The sequence below is a fragment of the Rhinoraja longicauda genome, chromosome 15 (genome assembly GCF_053455715.1).
Source record: "Rhinoraja longicauda isolate Sanriku21f chromosome 15, sRhiLon1.1, whole genome shotgun sequence".
Taxonomy (NCBI): Eukaryota; Metazoa; Chordata; class Chondrichthyes; order Rajiformes; family Arhynchobatidae; genus Rhinoraja; species Rhinoraja longicauda.
Window position 1 is genome coordinate 26,507,589 of NC_135967.1, and position 21,270 is coordinate 26,528,858.

At 39.3% G+C, this 21,270-nt stretch overlaps 1 protein-coding gene across 5 annotated transcripts in view; it reads left to right on the forward strand.

The window, feature by feature from the left end:
- The window catches only part of drp2 (dystrophin related protein 2), a 299,384-nt gene extending 280,848 nt beyond the window's left edge, over positions 1–18,536 (forward strand). For 3 of the 5 annotated variants that reach the window (XM_078412317.1, XM_078412318.1, XM_078412321.1), the window contains 3 exons: positions 4,325–4,439; positions 5,849–5,941; positions 18,162–18,536. In XM_078412317.1, the coding sequence (XP_078268443.1) occupies positions 4,325–4,439; positions 5,849–5,941; positions 18,162–18,313 (360 nt within the window). In that variant the 3' untranslated portion in view covers positions 18,314–18,536. Of the gene's footprint in view, positions 1–4,324; positions 4,440–5,848; positions 5,942–8,338; positions 11,936–18,161 lie in introns of those variants that run through there. The other 2 variants (XM_078412320.1, XM_078412319.1) reach the window with 2 other exon arrangements.
- Positions 18,537–21,270: the final 2,734 nt, after the last annotated feature.

Genomic DNA, 21,270 nt, shown 5'->3' on the forward strand with positions numbered 1-21,270 from the left:
TAGAAACTATTTTTAAAATATCCAACCAGAAATTTTGCATTTTTATGCAAGTTACGAAAATATGAGTTAAATTAGCTTCTTGAAATTGACATTTATCACAAATAGGAGAGATACTAGGAAAAATCCTATTTAATTTCGTCTTCGAATAATGTAATCCAAGAATTATTTTAAATTGTATTAATGAATGTCTAGTATTTAATGAACATTGGTGTATATGTTGTAAACTTTCATCCCATATATCTTGCATTATGAGTTGGTTCAATTCGTCCTCCCATGCTCGTCTATATGATTCTGATGACGGAATGTCAGTATCTAGGAGAGTATTATAAATAAAGGATATTAATTTATTTGAATTATAATGTCGATTCAGGCATACATCAAGAGTTTCTGGACCTCTAAATTTATATTCTTGCATGTGTAATTTTACATAATCTCTAAGTTGTAAATATCTAAAATAATTATTAACATGTAATCCGTACTTTTGCTGTAAATCCTGAAAAGAAAGAAAAGTTCCCTTATGATAAAGATCTCCCAACCTTTTAATTCCATAACTTTTCCATTGAGCAAATCCTCTATCTAAGACAGACGGTTTAAAAGAAGGGTTATTCGCAATAGGGAGGAAAGCAGATAATTTACTCAGCTTTAAAGTAAGATTTAATTGTTTCCAGGCACTCTTACAGATGTCAATACAGCCGCTGAGAGTGAGCCTCCTCTCTTGCAGCAAACGCTTCCTCGTCTGCTAGTCGCTTATGCCAAGCACGATCTTGTCACGGAGCAAGCTGTCCGTCATGTAATTACAGGATTTTGCTCGTGTTCTCAGGCTAGCGAGAAACGACTCAAAGTTCTCACCTGCTTCTTGCTGTCTCTTGTTGAAGAAGTACGGCTCATTAGTCTCATTCTTCTCGCCAATGGCGTAGGTCTCGAACGCGTGAATGATCTCGGCCTGTTCATGGCTCTCCTCGTCACTGGCGAACATGAAACTGTTGTCAATCTCAAGTCCTGACGGGCCAATTGTATGGAGAAACAATGCCGTCTGGTAGGCTGAGGTTTGCCTGTCTAGCTGTGCAACCATGCTGTAGTTTGTCCACTTCTATCACCATGTTTTGCAACCCTCAATCACTCCAAGATTGATGGTCAATGTGGTCGGTGGTAGTATACCGCTCACCATGGACCAGTAGCGTGCTGTGGAGTGCGACCGGTTGCTAGCTGCGTGGGCTGCTGGTCGCCAGTCCCTTCGTCCCTAGCACCCGTCTCAGCGTGCTGCTGAACGGTCGTCTGCACTTCCCCTGGCGTAGTCATGTCGTTGGGCGGCTGGAATGACTCTTTCTTTGCCTTGAATCCTGCTCACGCACCTATCCATCGGCGCTTGACAATTGCGCGAGTCCTTAGCTGCCAACTGTCCTAGCCGGGACTTTCAGGTTGCGGCAGAAAATGCGATTTTCCAAGGCACCACCATGTTTGGAGACATGTTTTCCATATATGACTCTTGCGCATGCGTGGACTTTATTAGGTCGTTCAATCTCTCGTACCATACATTACATGCATATGATATATCATAACAATGCACAACCATGAGGACACAAATGCTGGAGAAACTCAGCAGGTCAGACAGCATCTCTGGAGAACATGGATGGGTGATGTTTCAACTCGGGACCCTTCTTCTTAATGTCACCTACCCACATTCCCCAAAGATGCTCCCTGACTTGCTGAGTTACTCCAGCACTTTGTGTCCTTTTGTGTAAACCAGCATCTGCAGTTCCTTATTTTTACAATGCAAAATCAAGGGTTACTTCAGAGACCATGAGCAAAGTGAAGCCAATACCCTTATTTCTCCCTTCATCCTCACCTCCAATTATAGATGCAAAAGCAAGTGGATAGCTTTCTCTGTAAGGTTTTCATCCATTGGTTTAGTTGCCTCTGTGGCTTCCCTCCCCCACCTATCGCAGTCCCACCAACACCACTGCCATCCCACCCCTTTTCCTCAGCACCCTGTGCTGAACCAGTATATCACTCTTATGTTGCCAAAGCCTCTTGTTCTTTGTTCTTCTTTAACCTCCCTCAATCCTATTCACCAAATCGCGCAAGTGTGTCCCAGATCCCCACTGAGCGGCTGCCCATCTTGTTCACACCTGTGCGCACTGCCAATCCCTCCTCCCCCAGGATAAGCCAAAAGGTGGTTCATCACTGTGGGAGCACGAGGGATGGGGTAGTGACACCAGGTTACTAGAAGGCAGGAGCCCATCTCCCAGACAATGGAAGCTGTTGTCTCCCAGAGCACAGCTTCCAGAAACTTCCCCGTCCCATCACTTTTCCCCCAAAATATTAATAGATGGATTGGAAGGGGTAAGAGAGATACGGGTGAAATGCAAGCAAAAGGGACGCCCAGAATACCAATTAAATTGACATGGACAAGATAGGCCGAAGGGCCTGTTTCCATGCTGTGCAGCTCCTCAACTCATTTAACTGCTGATTGCCCTGGTATCTGTGTGAGATGACATTCCAAGTCTAACAAGTAGTTAAGAAGCCAAATTACATTATGGCCTTTAGTGTGAAGGGGTTAGAGTTTAAGTATAGGGAGATGTTGTTATAGTTGTACAAGTTGTGGAAGAGGCCATACCTGGAATACTGCACATGGTTTTCATCCCCCTTCTCTAAAATAAAGATATGATAGCATTGGAGGCAGTCCAAAGGAGATTCACCTGGCTAATTCCAGGGCTGAGAGGGTTATCCAATCAACAGATGATGAATTGGATCTGTATTCCTTGCAGTTTAGAAGAAAACACTGGTACCTTATTTAAATATATAAGATCCCCAGTTGGGAATAACAAGGTAGAAATTGAGATGTTTTCACTGGGAGAGTCATGAATAAGGGGACAATAGACAATAGGTGCAGGAGTAGGCCATTTGGCCCTTCAAGCCAGCACCACTTTTCAATGTGATCATGGCTGATCATTCTCAATCAGCACCCTGTTCCTGCTTTCTCCCCATACCCCCTGACTCCGCTATAGTTAGAAACATAGTTAACATAGTTAACATAGTTAACATAGTTAGAAAATAAGGAGCCAGTCATTAAAACTGAGGCGTGTAGAAATATCTTCTCTCACAGTCTTTCCAGGTGAGGCAGAGGTTCACCTGCACCTCCTCCAACCTCATCTGTTGTATCCGATGTTCCAGATGTCAACTTCTCTACATCGGCGAGACCAAGCGCAGGTTCGGCGATTGTTTCGCTGAACACCTCCGCTCAGTCCATCTCAACGAACCTAATCTCCCGGTGGCTCAGCACTTCAACTCCCCCTCCCATTCCCAATCTGACCTTTCTGTCCTGGGCCTCCTCCATTGTCAGAGTGAGGCCCAGCACAAATTGGAGGAACAGAACCTCATATTTCGCTTGGGCAGTTTACACCCCAGCGGTATGAACATTGACTTCTCTAACTTCAGGTAGTCTCTGCTTCCCCTCTCTATGCCCTCCCCCTTCCCAGTTCTCCCAGTAGTCTTCCTGTCTCCTACTACATCCTATCATTGTCCCACCCCCTCCCCTGACATCAGTCTGAAGAAGGATCTCGACCCAAAACATCACCCATTCCTTCTCTTCCGAGATGCTGCCTGACCCGCTGAGTTACTCCAGCATTTTGTGTCTACCTTCTCTCACAGGGTGTTGTATCACTGCAGATGGGGTGGCCTGGTGATTAGGTCAGATATTTAAAATGAAGAAAGATAAATATTTGAAAGATCATGAATTGAGGGTTATGGAAAACTGGCAATGAAGATGAGTTGAGACCAGCATTGATTAACCATGATCACATTGATGGCAGGCAGACTTGAGGGCCCCATGGCCAATTCCTGCTCCTATTTTCCTGCGAAAACCATTCCCTTTCTTACATTGTTCACCTATCCTTCAAATCTGCCTCTCACCCCTCTTTAAAGGACCTACCATCGATCTCTTTAATTTTTCAAGCTATTAGCTCCATGCCAACTTCATTTTGCATAACAAAGTCCAGCATAATGTTAATACGAATGGGTGAAAGCCTACGTAAAATATCAGACAAATTCATTTCATAAGAATATATTGAGTGTCTGTATTCGTTCAAAATAATTTCACGCCCAATGTGGTATTAATTGCTTGTAAACCATGTCCATTTATTTCATTAATGTTTTGGTAATTATAAATTATCAGCAAATGGTGAAGAGCTTCAGATTTTCATAAACTAAATTATGATCTAAGTCTGCCTCTTTTGGCAAACGTTCAACTGATTGTTTGACTAGTCCAATTACTGAACCACAGGATGCATCTTTTGGTGACAGTGTGTTCCTTATCAATTGGCAGCCGCAAGAGCCTGAGAGAAATGGATCACCAACCTCTTCTACTTCCTCAGTTTCCCGTCACTCTGGTACCAACCAAGAAAAACTCGATAGGAACAGCCCAGTATCTGAGAAAGCAGGTGAGGGTGTTATGTGAAAAATACATCAACAGCAATATCATGCTGCCATATATTTTATTCTCTCTGGGTTTCTTGTTGTATGTATTATTCTTGTATAAGTTCTCCAGTGAACAGACTAACAAATATAATTTGAGCACATTAATTGATCACCTATTAACGTCACTGTCAGCTATATGTGTAAGTATGCCATTAAGAACTGAGTGAGACATGTGGTGTGACTTTGGTGCATTCTTGCATCAGATCCGTGTGCAAGAAATAACACAAAGCAGACTGTTGGGACTACAAGCACCAGCACTAATTTCCAATGCTATAAATCTTTTATATTACTAGATAACCATGAATAGATGTTTGAAGGTAACCATTTGATTATAATTAAGTGCAGCTGTTTGTTATAGGAGCAGGATAACAGGAGTTCACAGCCTTATGCTTCTTTCCTTATTTAGTTAGATCTTATTCAATTGGATCTTCATTGACCTGTGTCTCATCTATTTGTCCACCTTTTCTCCATATCCTTTTAATGCATTCATCTAACTAAAATGTATCTGTCAGAAGAAGGGTTCTGACCCAGAAACATCACCTATTCCTTTTCTCCAGAGATGCTGCCTGTCCCGTTGAGTTACTGCAGCTTTTAATGTCTATTTTCGGTTTACACCAACATCTGAGTTCCTTCAATTTCAAGACCGGACAATTGTATTATACCGAGCATCAACAAGCTTTTGTGGGGGTGGCCGAGATTTTCAACCTCTGTAGTGAAAAGGAGTTCTTTATTTCTTATCTTGAAACATTTATAAATTTGTTTCTCCTTCCCCTGGATTTCTTCCAATCAGAGGAAAATGTTATCAAACCAATTGAATCATCTTTTTAAACACGTAATTGGATTTGAAGTAAAAAGCTGTTATATTCTGGCATGAAGATTTATTATTATTTCAATAACAATTTCAAAGTAGATTAAGATTTGTGTTGAAAGTATTAACTATTAGCAGAGTATGGTGCACAAAGGCCACAGCCATTTTGAAATGGATCACATTTGCATGTTATACATTTGCTAGTACTGGGAGGGCAAGATTTACGATCAGCTCCCACCCTAAACCAGAATTCAGAGTCATTGAGATAAAGAGGATCAATGATGGTATGGAGGTATCAAATGGGCTGGCAATGGTGCAGAGTCGTTTGTGTGGTCTGTTCATTCTGGCACCTTCAACAAAACAAGATTAGCATTTTCTGTGACTCTTTGTGAATGACCGCTGGTCGTTTTCACAAAACGTCTTTCATATCCTAGCTGTCTTCATTCCATTTCATGTTCCCTAGAATTATTGGAATTCTTGGAATAAAAAATAAAATGAAAACCATGCCTCATGTTGTCATGACACCTGTCAGTTTCGACTTCCATGGATTGTATACTCTCCTAGGTGGAAAAGACAGTCAAGTTATTTCCCAAGATATGGTGCTGCATCTGGAGGATGTAATGGAACAGCTTAGGAACTCATTTCCTTCCCCCAAAGGTAAGTCCTTCTCCAGAGCATAAAAATATATAATGAATGAAGAACATACATCATTTTATGAATGAGCCAATCGTTAGATAGTTCTCGAATGAGTGAAGAAGAATATATAGTGTAAAAAGATGGTAGATGTTCCCATTGGTGGATGTTTCAAGAACCAGGAGTGAAAGATTTACAAATTGAGGCATAGGATATAATGGGTATGTGATAAAAAGTATTTTTACACAGGGACAGGATGAACAGGACTATCAAGGGGGAATTGGATGGAGGGATGAGAAAAGGTTACAGTCAATGGGAACCAAATGATCACCTTCTGTGTTACAACAATTCTATAGTTCCTCTGTTTGTTGCCCTGTGCATATTTCCTGACAATTTTTGTACAACTTCACTGTAATAATTGCACAAAATTGTAATATTTAAATTAATTGGAGCATGGATTGAAGAATGAGGTGTGGGAGGGCAGGGGTTGATTCGTTAAACACATTAAGTAAAATGAAATACTTGAACGTTCTCTCATTTATGTCATTTATTTTGGTAAATTTAAAGGTCAAAGAATCGAATGGCCCAAAGGACAAAATACGTTAGCATCAAATATTGGGTTGAAAGGAAGTAAATTGATGAATATTTTAAAATCATTTATGAGGTATTGTTTGTGCACCAAGTCCCCTGGATTTACAAAGGTTAACAATGATTTCAAGCAGGTCATGCTATCAAAAACATAAAACCACAAGTTCCAATTCCCTGCATTTTAAATTGAAAATAACTTTTGATTTATTGATCACAACATAAGAAATTGGAATAAGAGTAGGTCATAGGACCCTTCATGAATACTCTGCCATTTATCTATATCATGGCTTATATTCTACCTCAGCACCTTTTCGTAGCACTCACCCACTGAGTCCACGCTAACCAGCGATAACCGATAACTTTACAAAAATACTTCTTTGTCCAGAAGTATTTGAGAAGTATTTGAGCAAATTGGTACGGGTCCCCAACATGGCTGCAGTTTAATGCGTGTTTTAATAGCTGAATAATTTCCTATCCACATGTCTATAGTTGACAGGTGTAGACAAGTGCAGCTTCTGTTGTCACAGCCCAATATTCAGATTATCCCATTTCTTCAGACTCCTTCACTCACAATCTAGGTAGCAGGTGGTTGACTTTCTCAAACAATATGATTCTGAAAATGGCAGCTGTAAGGTGTATGAGTGACTCACTCTTCATTCTTTCCTTCTTCCATGGGAAATCTTCCCTCTCCATTCAGTGCCTTCCCATTTTAACATGTCTAGATCATGAACTCTGTGAGAAAAGAGTGCAGGCTTGCAGGTATCACATTGTGACAGAGTTTTGCAACTCCAACCGGTGGGGAGTCTAAGTGCAAAAGTAGATGGAAAATAATACATTGGAACCTCGATATTACACAAGTGTTGGGGCTGACCTGAACACCCATCTTATAAGCTAACCATATTCTCAATGGAGTTAATATTTACCTAATTCCTGTGTTGGGGCACGTAATAATCTCCATTATTCAAAACTGCAAAGTAATTGAATTGAATTGAATTGAATTGAATACATTTTATTAGCCAAGTATGTATACATACAAGGAATTTGCCTTGGTGCTTTGCTTGCAAGTAACAACATCACATACAGTAAACAATTAAGAATAAAACATTATAATTTACATATGTGAAGAATGAAATAAAATAGCAGAGCAAAAGGAGGCTACAGACTTTTGGTTGTTGGGCAGAGCTACTGCTCGTGGAAAAATAGCTATTTTTATATCTGGCTGTGGAGGCTTTGATAGTCTGGAGTCGCCTTCCAGAGAGAAGTGGTTCAGAGATTGTGGCCAGGGTGAGAGGGGTCAGAGATGATCTTACCTGCTCGCTTCCTGGCCCTGGCAGTGTACAGTTCGTCGATGGGGGGAAGGTTGCAGCCAGCAACCTTCTCGGGTGATCAAACGATGTGCTGCAGCCTCCGGATGTCATGCTTGGTGGCTGAGCCAAACCAGACCATGATGGAGAAGGTGAGGACAGACTCTATGATAGCAGTATAAAACTGCACCATCATTGCCTGTGGCAGATTGTGTTTCCTCAGCAGCCGCAGTAAGTACATCCTCTGTTGGGCCTTTTTAACTGTGCAGTCAATGGTGGCCTCCCATTTGAGGTCCTTGGAGATGATAGTTCCAAGGAACTTAAATGACTTCACAGATGTGACTGTGGTGTTGTTGATGGTGAGTGGGGGGAGGGAGCACATTATATCAAGATTGCACTGTTTATGTTTTCATTGATGTTAATTGTGAGTAATATTTTGCATCACCAAGACCCCTGGGAAAGCTAAATGAGAGGCAATAAAAGTATAGTTTTCAAGAAAGATTTCCCTTCCTTTTTATGTTTCCTTCAGGTGAATCCTCCAATGACTTGAGGAGAGCACACAAATGATGGAAGACATCTGAATGAATCAGTCTGAAGAAGGGTCTCGAACCGAAACGTCACCCATTCCTTCTCTCCAGAGATGCTGCTGAGTTACTCCAGCATTTTGTGTCTATCTTTGATTTAATCCTGCTGGAACCAGCTCACCTTCACTGGAGCTCGTGTAAAAGCATAACCCTGCACAGGGTATAACCATTTGAGTCCTGCAGGTTCTGGAAGAGATACAAAGGTCTTGGATTTAGTAGGATCTCAATTACTTAGTGAACTCCTAGTTTTGTGAGACTAGTAATCAATAACCCGAACTTCCAACTCTGAGATGACCAAAGCAAAGAAACTCACTTTGTCTTTTATTTCTTGAGTCACCAAAAAGCCACTTACAGTCCTAATATAAACATGATTTTATAGTAGAAATTGTTCATCAGAAAATATTTCAGCAGTACAAGTGAGAATTAATGAATGCGGAATATTTTGTGGAAATTTGTGGGGCAAGAGGATTTATGGGTATCTGAGGGGTTTTCTTATTCAAGGAACCATCAAATAGCTAAGGTAGAATCTAAATCAAGAACAGGTTCGATAAAGGATGCTGAGAAAAACTTTGGATAAAATATAAAAACTTTTCATTCATCAGATTAAAAACATCTTCATGAAGTTGTGAATTTATCAAAAAGTATGCATTCTGTGGTAAGATCTCATCACCAAAGGAGGAAATAGGAAAAATAACATAAACTGTACTTTCAACACCTGAAAATGTACTTAATAATATATTGCATTGTCCTAGTAAATTCATTGATGAGTTTAGTTGGAAACAGGAAATTTATACTTCTTTGCACCTTGTCATTAAAAATTCTGGTCTTAGTATTCAGGGATTAAAGAGTTCTTAAATTTTGACAGGTGGAATGTGTCTTTAGGATGCAAGAATATGAAAGATTTATAAGGTGCATTTGTGAGTAAAGTGAGAAATGAAATTCCAAGGTATCTTTCTACTAGGTAGAATGTTCCCTTTGGATTTTATAACTCTGAATATTGAAAATTGTCTTTTGAAAAGAAGGTATGGTCCAATCTTGATATTGCACGCCCTATTATATCATGGTTTTTGAAATACATATCATATTGGAAGAGTTGTCTTTAAATGTTAAAAAACTGAAGATAAATGTGTCTGGACATGTTGTGAAATTGAAGTTTTGAGGGGATATTGTATGAAACAGATTAGAAAGTGATTTCTTGAATCTTGTGAAAGTGAGCACCTAAGTAGTGTTTTTGAGCTTTTGAAGAACCAATAATAAGAATGTGTGCATAAGACGTGTGACAGAAGACTCAAGGATGTCTTCAGCATAATATGAAGTTAGTTGTGCAATGATACAGACTGGAATGGTGAAGTACAGAAAATTTGATATCATCTTTGAAAATATAGAAATTGTCGTTGGAATTTTGCAAAGAATAGCTCAAAGTTATTCACGGAATTGAGTTAGACATTGAGACATTATGTCACAGTTGTACAAGACACCAGTGAGAATGCACTCGGAATATTATGTTGAGGTTTGGTCACACTGATACAGAAAGGATGTCATTAAGCTGGATAGAGCGCAGAGAAGAATTACGTTGCCAGGACTTGAGGGATAAGCTCTAGAGAACGGTTGGGCAGGCTAGGGCTTAGAGCACAGGAAACTGAGGGATATCTACAGAGGTGTATAAAATCATAAGAGGTATAGATAGTGTGAAAGCACAGATTTTTTTTAATCCCAGGACAGTGGAATCATGAACTAGGGAGGTGAGAGGAAAAAGACCTCAGAAGAACCTGAGGGGCAAGTTTTTCATGGAGAGGGTGGTTACTATAAGCAGCCAGAGGAGGTGGTTGAGTCAGGTACAATAACAACATTTAAAAGATATTGGGATAGGTACCTGTGCATGGATAGGAAAGGTTTAGTGGGAGATGGGCGAAATCCAAGCAAGTGACACTAATTTAGATTGGGCATCTTGGTTAGCAGGTGCAAGTTGGGCCAAAGGGTCTGTTTCAAAGCTATATAACTCCATGACTCAATGATATGATAACATTGGTGGCTGAAATAGTCTGAAACAGAAAGCTAAAGGATAGAAATATGTCTTTGGTATATTTTAAAACAATATTGAAAGATTATGACTGATTATCAGAAGGCCCAATGCTATGAGGCTTCTAATAAAATGTGCTCGAGTATGTTGTGAGATGGAAGGTAGAATGTGTTTGGTTGAGGCAGGATCGAAGTTTACAGGATATTTATATAACTGTAGTACTGAAGATTAGATATTTTTGGGATGTTTTCAAGCCAAAGTTTAAAGGATGTGAGATAGAGTAGAAGGTGCTTTGAGATGTTGCAATTTAAAGGATTGAATGTTCTTTATACATTCTTTTCAAATATTAAAAGGTATTTTGGGATACTACAAGACAGAAGATTTGAAATTGAGATGCTACAAAATGAAGGTGAAAATGTGTATTCAGGGTATATCAAGATATTGAAGTCCTCGGAACTCTTATTGAAATGGTTGTGAAATTCAATATTATGAATTTTAGTGATATTGGCAAAGAGATTGTAAAGATAACTGTTTGAAGTTAGCTCCAAAAGATTAAAAATTATTGGCTATCTTTGAATGTTGTGTATGAAATTGTCTTGAACTGTTGGGAATGGTCAATGCCTTATGATTTATTGATGATATTGATAGAACGAACAACTCCCATTTGTTGAAGGCTTTTCTTGATACTACATACATTTGTGTGTCCTAAAAGCCTGCAATTGTTTTCTAGTATAGGCCTCAAGTAAAACACATAAAAAATGAGTACACAATAATAATTTGCAAAGTAACTACAATCTGTTGGATGTATCAAGCCTAGTGTATTTTCCTTCGTACATGTTAGACACAGTGCCATTTTTACTCTGAAAATATGTAAGGGATAGAAAAAAAGTCTTCTTATGTCCAATTTGGGTTGCCTTTTCCAAGTCCATTTCTGGAATCTGTAGAAGAATGCAAGAATGCAAATAACAAAAACACTTATGACTAAGAACATTTCCAAAGGTGCTTGGTTGAGATTCCACTGCAGAGAGTGTATCACTGAATTTACATTGGGTGCAATATTGCCTGCCTTCAATGCGGAAATCACAATGTCAAGAATGTGACTCTTCATGAATTACCACGAATATGAGGAATCAAATATGTGACAGTTTTCTTTCTTGCCTTTTCAATTGTAATTATTTGTGCTGAACAAACATTGAATGTGTTTTCTTGCGCTGTGAAATGACCAAATATTTCATATTCAGCTCAGCAGATTGATAGCAAATGTATGGAGAAAACATTTAGAGAGGAATTTACTTGATGCTGCACAAAAAAGCTTCAGTGCTCATGAATAAAGACTTCCCTTTAAAGTATGAAGGATTTCATACATTGTCCACCTTGAAGAGAGAAAGGATTTTTGAGAGAAGGAGTTTTGTGAAAATCTCTACTGGGTGCTAATTCAACATATAATGGTCTATTGATGTCAATTGCATTGAATTTCAGAACAGTGTATAGCTGCTTATATATTAGGCATTTACCACAAGAGACTGGGGACGAATTTCTTCTCAATGAACTCGTAAACTTGCTGGTATCGAAGCTTTATTTCTACAAAAGAAACTGCCATAATCTTCAGATCATGTAAATCTGATTGCCCTGGTAAAGCAGACAGACCTTTACCTTTCCTTTCATTTATACTCCAAATGAGCTGATGTGGCAGTGTAGAGATTTTTATTTTAATATGTTTTGTTACACGTTATTTGAATGAAATTCAAGAGATCTTTAAGAAACAACTTCAGATCTCAACTGATTCATGTTACATCCAACCCAATAATGATGACAAGAAACATGTTGAGGGAATTTCAGTGTTTGTCCAATCTGTTCCATCTGTGTTTGAGATTGTTGTTGTCTGGTGGTTAAAAGCACAAAGTCCTTCTGATCCCAACAGTCATTTTCCTTCACAAAATTGAAGTTGAATTGAGGTGGGATATAAGTACACATCCAGTCAACAAATAACCCAAACATTAGCCAGTTGTAGGCAGATTGCCACGTGTTGGAGATACAGGAATTCCAAAGCTTACAGAAGAATGATAACAACCCCCCAGCTCTGAGCAAGATATGACACAATACCACCCAGAGATGAATGAATACCAAAAAAACAATTGCCACTAGTTATAATATATTTTTTTAATTCACCACAGGTGAAGATAGACACAAAATGCTGGAGTAACTCAGTGAGTCAGGCAGCATCTCTGGAGAAATGGATAGGTAATGTTTCAGATCGGGACACTATTTCAGAGTGAATCGGCCGCTGAGTTACTCCAGCATTTTGGGTCTACCTTTGGTCTAAAACCAACATCTGCAGTTCTTTTTTTATTGTTTTAACACCACAGGTGAAGTTGGGAGTCGCTAAACTACCATAAAATGGTTCACTATACTTCATTAAGCTCAGAATCCAACACCAGCACTGAGAGTGATAGATGCACTGAACTTTCGACAGAGTGACATGAAAAAAACAGTTGCATTTTAACAGTAATATTTCCATTTTAAATCATTTCAGGAAAATACAATTCTACTACTCATTAATCTTCATACTTGTAATCAATCTGATTCCTAACATGGAATAGCCCATTGATTAATATTAGTGGCCTAAATGTGGCGTAGAGTATCACCTGCTGGTACTGTATGTAGAGAGCACGTACGCATGGAAACATAAGAAACTGCAGATGTTGCAATCTTAAGCAAAAGACATAGTGCTGCAGGGACTCAGCGGGTCAGGCAGCATGTGAAGAAGCAATGGACAGATGATGTTTCCGGTCAGAACATTTCTTCAGACTGCTGAAAGGGTCCCATCCCAAAATATCTTTTGTCCATTCCCTCCACAGATGCTGCCTGACCCACTGAGTAACTCCAGCACTTTGTTTTTTAAGCATGTATGCATGCAACTTCTGGAATAAACAGAGGATTGTGAGTTTTCCACAGTTTCCTAATGTCCACCCTGACTGTAAACTATTTATTTGTAGGCATTAATTATTTTTTTAATAATTATTTCTTATTCAGCAATTTCAAGGGTGGGGCCAAATTCCTATGAGGAGGAGGGGGTAAAATCTCAGAATAAGTAACAGGAAGTATCCATCGGTGTCCTCTAGCACTGACTTAAACACAGTTTGGGGGCTTTGGTGGAGGTCCTATAATCATCCTGTGAACAATGAGTTACCATGGTGACGCTATGTGTTTTCACCTCATATAAGATGGCTGATTCCCACAGCATCGGGTCTGGTGAAGTGAGTGTCCAATCTCCTGTGCCATATGCTTTCCTTTCAGCTTTTTGTGAGAAAGTCTAAACATGTTAAATATTCAGGGATTCATGGCAAACAGTGAATCACACAATCACCTCTTGAGAGCCTTGTTCACCTGCCTTCTGCCTCGCCAGGGTACAGAAGCCCGCAGTGAGTGGGAGTTGACAAACGCTAACCCTGTCTCCTCTTTCATCAATGGCTTTGCTTGAGCTGGATGGAGACCTTCTTCTCACAAGCGCAAAATCGACTAAAATTTGATCCCACCCTTTTACCACAATCCATCTGAATTTCCATCTGAACCACAGAGGATAGTGGGTTGAAACTCATTCCTGCTTGGATGACAATATAAAGGGCATCAAATCATGCAACTACATGTCCAAGAGTTGGTTCCCCCAGCAGCAAATATTGCTGCATAAAATCTCTTCCTATTTCTGTTGCATGTATACCACATATTGCCCTCCTCTACTATATTTTTTGTACTTTAAATTAAATTAGGCAGTCATCCCTGTCCAGAATTTAGCAGTGTTGTTGGTAACTCTCATTTGGAATTTCCAAGAGTGGATTCCCCTAGTGAGCCACCACAATCCACAACTTGGATAGAAAATTTGTTTTGTCCATTTTCTGCTCATATTGGTACTGTCAATGGCTCCTGCTAGCCAATGCAAAGGCTCATACCTGCAGCTGATGCAGGCACATTTATCAATTTTCTTCCAAATTGTGCTTGTCTATGATTCCTTCCTGAACATTTTTACCTTCTCCCATTTCACAGTCTTCTTCCAGGATATGTGTTCGTTCAGTTTTGGTCTTTTTTTTTTAATAGGCCATTTGGTAATTTTCTAAAATTAAAATCTGGGCAACAGATACAATTTTTTTAAATGCTGTTTATTTTTAAGGCTAATAATATCCCTCATTTATCTTCGATATTAATAAGAAATTTTCAGAATTCAAACCATGATTTCAAAATTAACACAGCTCTATCTGTCTCCTGTCCAAAAATGGACAGGGTAGAAGATTGGTCATCTGTTGGTGCTTGCATTGGTCAAAACTTAACATTAATAATAATGAACATGCCTTATTTTCATTTAGTTCTAATAGCCTTTGCCTGCCTCTGGGGCCACTTGGGGCCTTTGTGTGTATGGAGGGAAATGTGGGGAAAGAGAGCTAAGAATGGAAACTGTCTTTTGTAATATTACTTTTTTTAAATTAATCAACTTAATGTACAGCTTTTAAAAAATTATATAAATAAATCTTTTTTTTTCAATGCATTATGATCTTGAATGTTTACTTTTCATTCAGTCTTCTTCAGTTGTAAATTGATTTTTCCCCATTTGAAAGCACCATTATTGCCAGAGATGCTGTGAATGTGTTTGCTTTATGTAACTTCTAAGCATCCAAACAGCAGCCTATCAAGCACACATTTGCAGGATTGTTTTGGAATAATGGCATTTGGGCATCAACATTTATGCTGATACTAGGCCTAGTCTCTACCATGCTAATGTAGTCCTTTAAAAAAAACAATGGCACAGGCTACCTGATTTATTTGTAGAATACAAATAATTTATGAACTATTCCAAGTATTACTATATGCAAAAGCCTGAGTGGAGATGTATCTAAAATGCAGCATTTTATGTGGGGCGAATATGTAGGAAGATGATCATTGTTAGATATTGTCCCAAATTGGAGCAACATTTTTTGAGGACTCATAATGCTATGAAGGATTGCTTAATTTAGCTCTTGGAAAGTTGGCCAAATAACTGATACTACCAATATTATTTTCAACAAGAATGCAGAAAGGGTTTAATGACAATATTTCTCAACCATTTGACACAGTAATACAGGGTGATGATGATTGTGTCCTCTGATTGAAGAATTGACAATCAATTTGAAATGAATGAACAGAGATTGGAGGAGCCTTTTTTTATTCATCAAGTTGGATTGCACTGATAACTTGGCAATAGTTTGACAGGGGGCCAATGGCTGTGTGTGTCAAGGATGTTTCCCTTGTCAAAACCCACACACCCTCTGCCCTCCTCTCCACCGCACCACCATCCACAGCTGAGAAGTACAGAACAATCTGGAGATCAAGTACAGAACAATCTGGAGATCAAGTGCAGGGATAGCTCAGTATGATGACATTACATTTCACAATGCATCTTAAGGAAATGCGTAGCTCATCTCAGCACACTTAAGTATCAGTTTTATCAACAAGATGAAGGTATTAGAAGAATGATCCTCAAGAGAATCGAAGACATTTCTATAAAACTGCAGAAAATCAAAGGAATACAATTTTGAGTCAAGCTTCCCAAAAGTGGATTACTGGCAATGAGTTGAATGCTATGCATCCTACATTTAAGACATTAATTCAAATTAAAATCTTATGAACAAAAGTGCTCCTTTTAAAAAGAATAAATTAACTTCAAATCACAAATAAAATAACAAACACATTATCAAATCCCAACAATTGCTTTCATTAAATATGCACACAAGTCTCTTGACTATTCACAGGTCATAGAAGGGTTCAGCTATTCCATTACACGCAGCATGTCTATATGCCAGGGAAATATGTTGCAAACATAACCATAGAAAAGCGGAAGATAAACAGAGCCAACAACCCCAGAGTTGATGTCCACCTTGAAATTTGCCCAACGTCATCTGGAACTATCACATGTGCTTTCAGTAATCAAAAAGCTTATGTGTCATTGATATGTTATTTATGCATTATTTGTTTTGGTATATTTGTCTGAGCCTATGTGCCTGTAATGTTGCTGTAAGCAAGATGTTTTGTTGTACCACCTGCACCACCTTGTGCTTACGACATTAAACTCAACTTAATTCAATTTAATAGAAAGAGACTACCTAATCATCCAATACTTGACATGGGATTACTTATCTCTTTTATATTTCCGAATCTGGAATCAGTCACCATATTTTCTTCTCATTTGTCCTTCTCTGACACTGGCCCATTTTTCTTTCCTCTTTCATTTGTCAGCCTAAGCAATGAGTTTGCTTATCATTTCGTTCTTTTTCACCCTTAACGCGACTTACACAAATGCACAGAAAATCTCTTTAATGTAAAAACAATAAAAATATATTTTAATAATAAAAGTATTTCTGCAGTATGTACAAAAAGTACAAAAATTGTACCGAGATGTTTATAAATTAAAGACAATGTTCTACTATTGAAACAGCTGAATATCTTTGTGATTTAATAGATTATGTCACTATGTCTTAGTCTATCATCGCCTACAACTGTTGTCTTTTCTGTTTCTTTTCGCTCAAAGTAGTCTTCTGCCATGATTGGTTCTTCTTCTGATTCATTTTCCTCCTCAGATTCCCCCTCTTCCTCCTCGCTGTCTGATTCAGTATAGAAGGTGATTGTGGCTTGTACAGGGAATGCTGCCAAAAGTTCCTGCCCTTCACTGTACAAATAGTCAAAGCATTTGTTCTTGGGCCACATCAGCCTGTAGAAAAATTAAGGAAAAGTCAAATTAATCCCTGCTCCAAAGATGCCATTAAAAAGCAAGTCTCTCATTCATATTTTTTGATAGATGATAGAGTTGGTAATTAGATCAGTATATTTAAATAGGTTAAAAGTAAATGGCCATTCTTCTAGATTTCTAAACATGTTGCAAAATGACATTTATTCTTGAACAGACTATGCTTTCAATCACATCAAAAAAGGCAAGCAAACCCCCTGATTTCATTCCTAAAATAATATGTCACAACACACAGGCATATTTGGGTGGCCAAGATCTTCAGTTTCATCCCACACTCCAAAGACGTACAGATTTGTAGGTTAAATAATATAAGAAAATAACTGCAGATGCTGGTACAAATCGATTTATTCACAAAATGCTGGAGTAACTCAGCAGGTCAGGCAGCATCTCGGGAGAGAAGGAATAGGTGACTTTTCGGGTGACGTTTCGGGTCTGAAGAAGGGTCTCGACCCGAAACGTCACCCATTCCTTCTCTCCCGAGATGCTGCCTGACCTGCTGAGTTACTCCAGCATTTTGTGAATAAACAGATTTGTAGGTTAACTGGTTTGGTATACGTGTAAATTGTTCCTGGTGTGTGTAGGATAGTGTTAATGTGTGGGGATCACTGGTTGGTGCGGACTCGGTCGGCCGAAGGGCCTGTTTCCACGCTGTATCTTTAAATTAAACTAAATACAGTATTGCCAAGGCAATGAATTCAGTTAACAATATATTTTACCATTTTAATTTGTAAAATTAGAAAGAACAGAAATCATAGAACTACTATTTACAATAACTTTTTATTATGTTTATAGAGACATGGAGTTAAGCAGCACAGTAACAAGCCTTTCAGTCCAACTCGTCCATGCCGACCAATGCCTATATCTTTACATGCCTTTTCTGACTATGAACCTATCCAAATGCCTTTTAAATGTTGTAATTGTATCTACCTATGCCATTTACACTAATCTTATTTTTTATTCTCCTTCCATTCACATAAAGGCTCCCCAAATTTTACCTCTCACCTACTAGGAGCAATTGTACATTGGTCAATTAGCCAACAAAGCCAGACATTTTTGGCGCATGGAGGAAACCGAAAGTCACAGGGAAAATATGTGATATCTACATGGAGAGCACCGCGGTGCCAGGGTTAAACCTGGGTCATCGGAGCTGTGAGTCAGCAGCTCTACCAACTGTTCTATTGTGCTGCCCTCGAAAAACTAAACATAGATTTGCCAAACACAGTTTCCTTTTTATAAAGACATATTGATTCTATCCAAGTGGATTTACCATTTCCTGTATCTGTAATATGAAAACGTCCTAAAGATTTGTGTGTATTTCTGATCAAGTGTTTCTGACAGCTTTTGGAAATTAAATGGAACAAACACACACTGCAGTTCAGATCACAAGGGATTATTGTCTGGATTCTGCTGCTGCGTTATTACATATAGAGTGGTGACAGACATAAATGCCAGATAACCAGCATTATTGCTGTTTCCAAGAGAATATGAAAGGCAGATCTTAAACTTGAAACACTGAGATTGACCGTACCTGACTGGATGAGTAAATAAGGAATGTAAGGTCTCTCCTATAAACCCAGCATTGGCTTGTGCCAAGTGAGGCTATTGAGAAAAAGACAATGCAGAAATATCTCAAAATCAGTATTAAATTAAAAACTGTTCAATATTCTACCATATTTCATTATGGAAAAATAAAGTAAAACAGTAAGTTAATAAATATGCAAGCATACAAAGTCAATTATTAATCCCAACATTAGTGATATGTATCTTAATAGTCCATTTAACATAATAAAATATTGAAGTTTGCTCATTATCAAACAAAATTTTGTATTAATCAAAATACTGTAAATAAAAACAGAAAATATTGAAAATACTCAGCAGGTAAAGCAGCATCTGCAAAGAGCGAAATGGAAAAATAAGCTCTTTTTACTTTGAAAATGTTCTAGTTGTGAAGGAAACATAGAAACAGAAAAATAGGTGCAGGAGAAGGCCATTCGGCCCTTCAAGCCAGCACTGCCATTCAATATGATCATGGCTGATCATCTGAAATCACAAGCCCGTTCTTGCTTTTCCCCCATATCCCTTGATTCCTATAGACCTAAGAGCTAAATCTAACTCTCTCTTGAAAACATCCAGTGAATTGGCCTCCACTGCCTTCTATGTCAGAGAATTCCACAGATTCACAAATCTCTGGGTGAAGAAGCTTTTCCTCACCTCAGTCCTAAGTGGCCTACTACCCCTTATTCTTAAACTGTGACCCCTGGTTCTGGACTCCCCCAACATCGGGAACATTTTTCCTGCATCTAGCCTGTCCAATCCTTTAAGAATTTTATATGTTTCTATAAGATCCCCTCTCATCATAAATTCCAGTGACTACAAGCCCAGTCGACCCATTCTTTCATCATATGTCAGTCCCGGGAATTAACCTGGTGAACCCACGCTGCACCTAAGCAATAATGTCCTTCCACAAATTGGGAGATCAAAATTGCACACAATACTCCAGGTGCAGTCTCACCAGGGCCCTGTACAACTGCAGTAGGACCTCCTTGCTCCTAAACTCAAATCCTCTCACAATGAAGGCCAACATGCCATTAAGCTTTCTTCACTGCCTGCTGTACCTGCATGCTTACTTTCAGTGACTGATGTACAAGCACACCCAGGTCACGTTGCACCTCCCCTTTTCCTAATCTGACACAATTCAGATAATAATCTGCTTTCCTGTTCTTGCCACCAACGTGGATAATCTCACATTTATCCACATTATACTGCATCTGCCATGCTTCTGCCCATTCACCCAACCCATCCAAGTTACCCTGCAGCCTCATAGCATCCTCATCGCAGCTCAGTGATGAAAGGTCTTCAACCCGAAATGTTAACTCCTCAACATTGCAGATCTGACGAGTGTTTTCAACATTTTAGATATTTTCTTTAATTTAGCTCTTGATCAGTTTACCAGTTTAGTGAATAAGTGAAGTTTTTGGAGAAAAGATAGATGGAAAGACAGAATGGTTCAGAAAGGGCTTGATAATCAAAGGCTGAACGCTGTGAATGCCTGACAGACCAAAGGAAATGGAGCACTTTGTGAGTTATGAGCTAGAATCGGCCATAAAGAGAGTAGAATCTGAAAACAAACTCAGGCATGATGTTACTATTTTGGTCATGATATTAATTCTTAACTAGACCAAGTGGACCCGTTGGGCTCAAACCTCTCCTGCATTGGTGCAGCACCCTCTCCTCCCCCCCTACCCCTCCACTCTCCCACCTCCCCCTCCCCCCTCTTCCCCCCATCCCCCTTCCCCATCCCCTCTCCCCCCACTCCCCCTCTCCCCCCTCCCCTCATCCCCCAATAAAAAAGTGAAAATAGGTGTTTAGAAATTTTTGCAAAGTAATTAAAAATTAACTGAAATACCACATTTACATAAGTATTCTGACCCTTTACTCAGTACTTTGTTGAGGCACCTTTGGCAGCGATTACAGCCTCAAGTCTTCTTGGATATGATACTACAAGCTTGGCACACCTGTATTTGGGTAATTTCTCCCATTTTTCTCTGCAGATCCTCTCAAGCTCTGTCAGGTTGGATGAGGAACGTCGATGCACATCTATTTTCAGATCCCTCCAAAGATGTTCGATCGGGTTGCAATCCGGGCTCTGGCTGGGCCACTCAAGGACATTCACAGACTTGTCATGAAGCCACTCCTGCATTGTCTTGGCTGTGTCCTGTTGGAAGGTGAACCTCCACCCCCGTCTGAGGTCCAGAACGCTCTGGAGCAGGTTTCCATCAAGGATCTCTCTGTAATTTGCTCTGTTCATCTTTCCCTCGATCCTGACTAGTCTCCCTGTTCCTGCCGCTGAAAAACATCCCCACAGCATGATGCCGCCACCACCATACTTCACTGGAAGTATGGTATTGGTCAGGTGATTGGCCTGGTTTCCTCCAGAAGTGACAATAGATAATAGGTGCAGGAGGAGGCCATTCGGCCCTTCAAGCCAGCACCGCCATTCAATGTGATCATGGCTGATCATTCTCAATCAGTACCCTGTTCCTGCCTTCTCCCCATACCCTCTGACTCCGCTATCCTTAAGAGCTCTA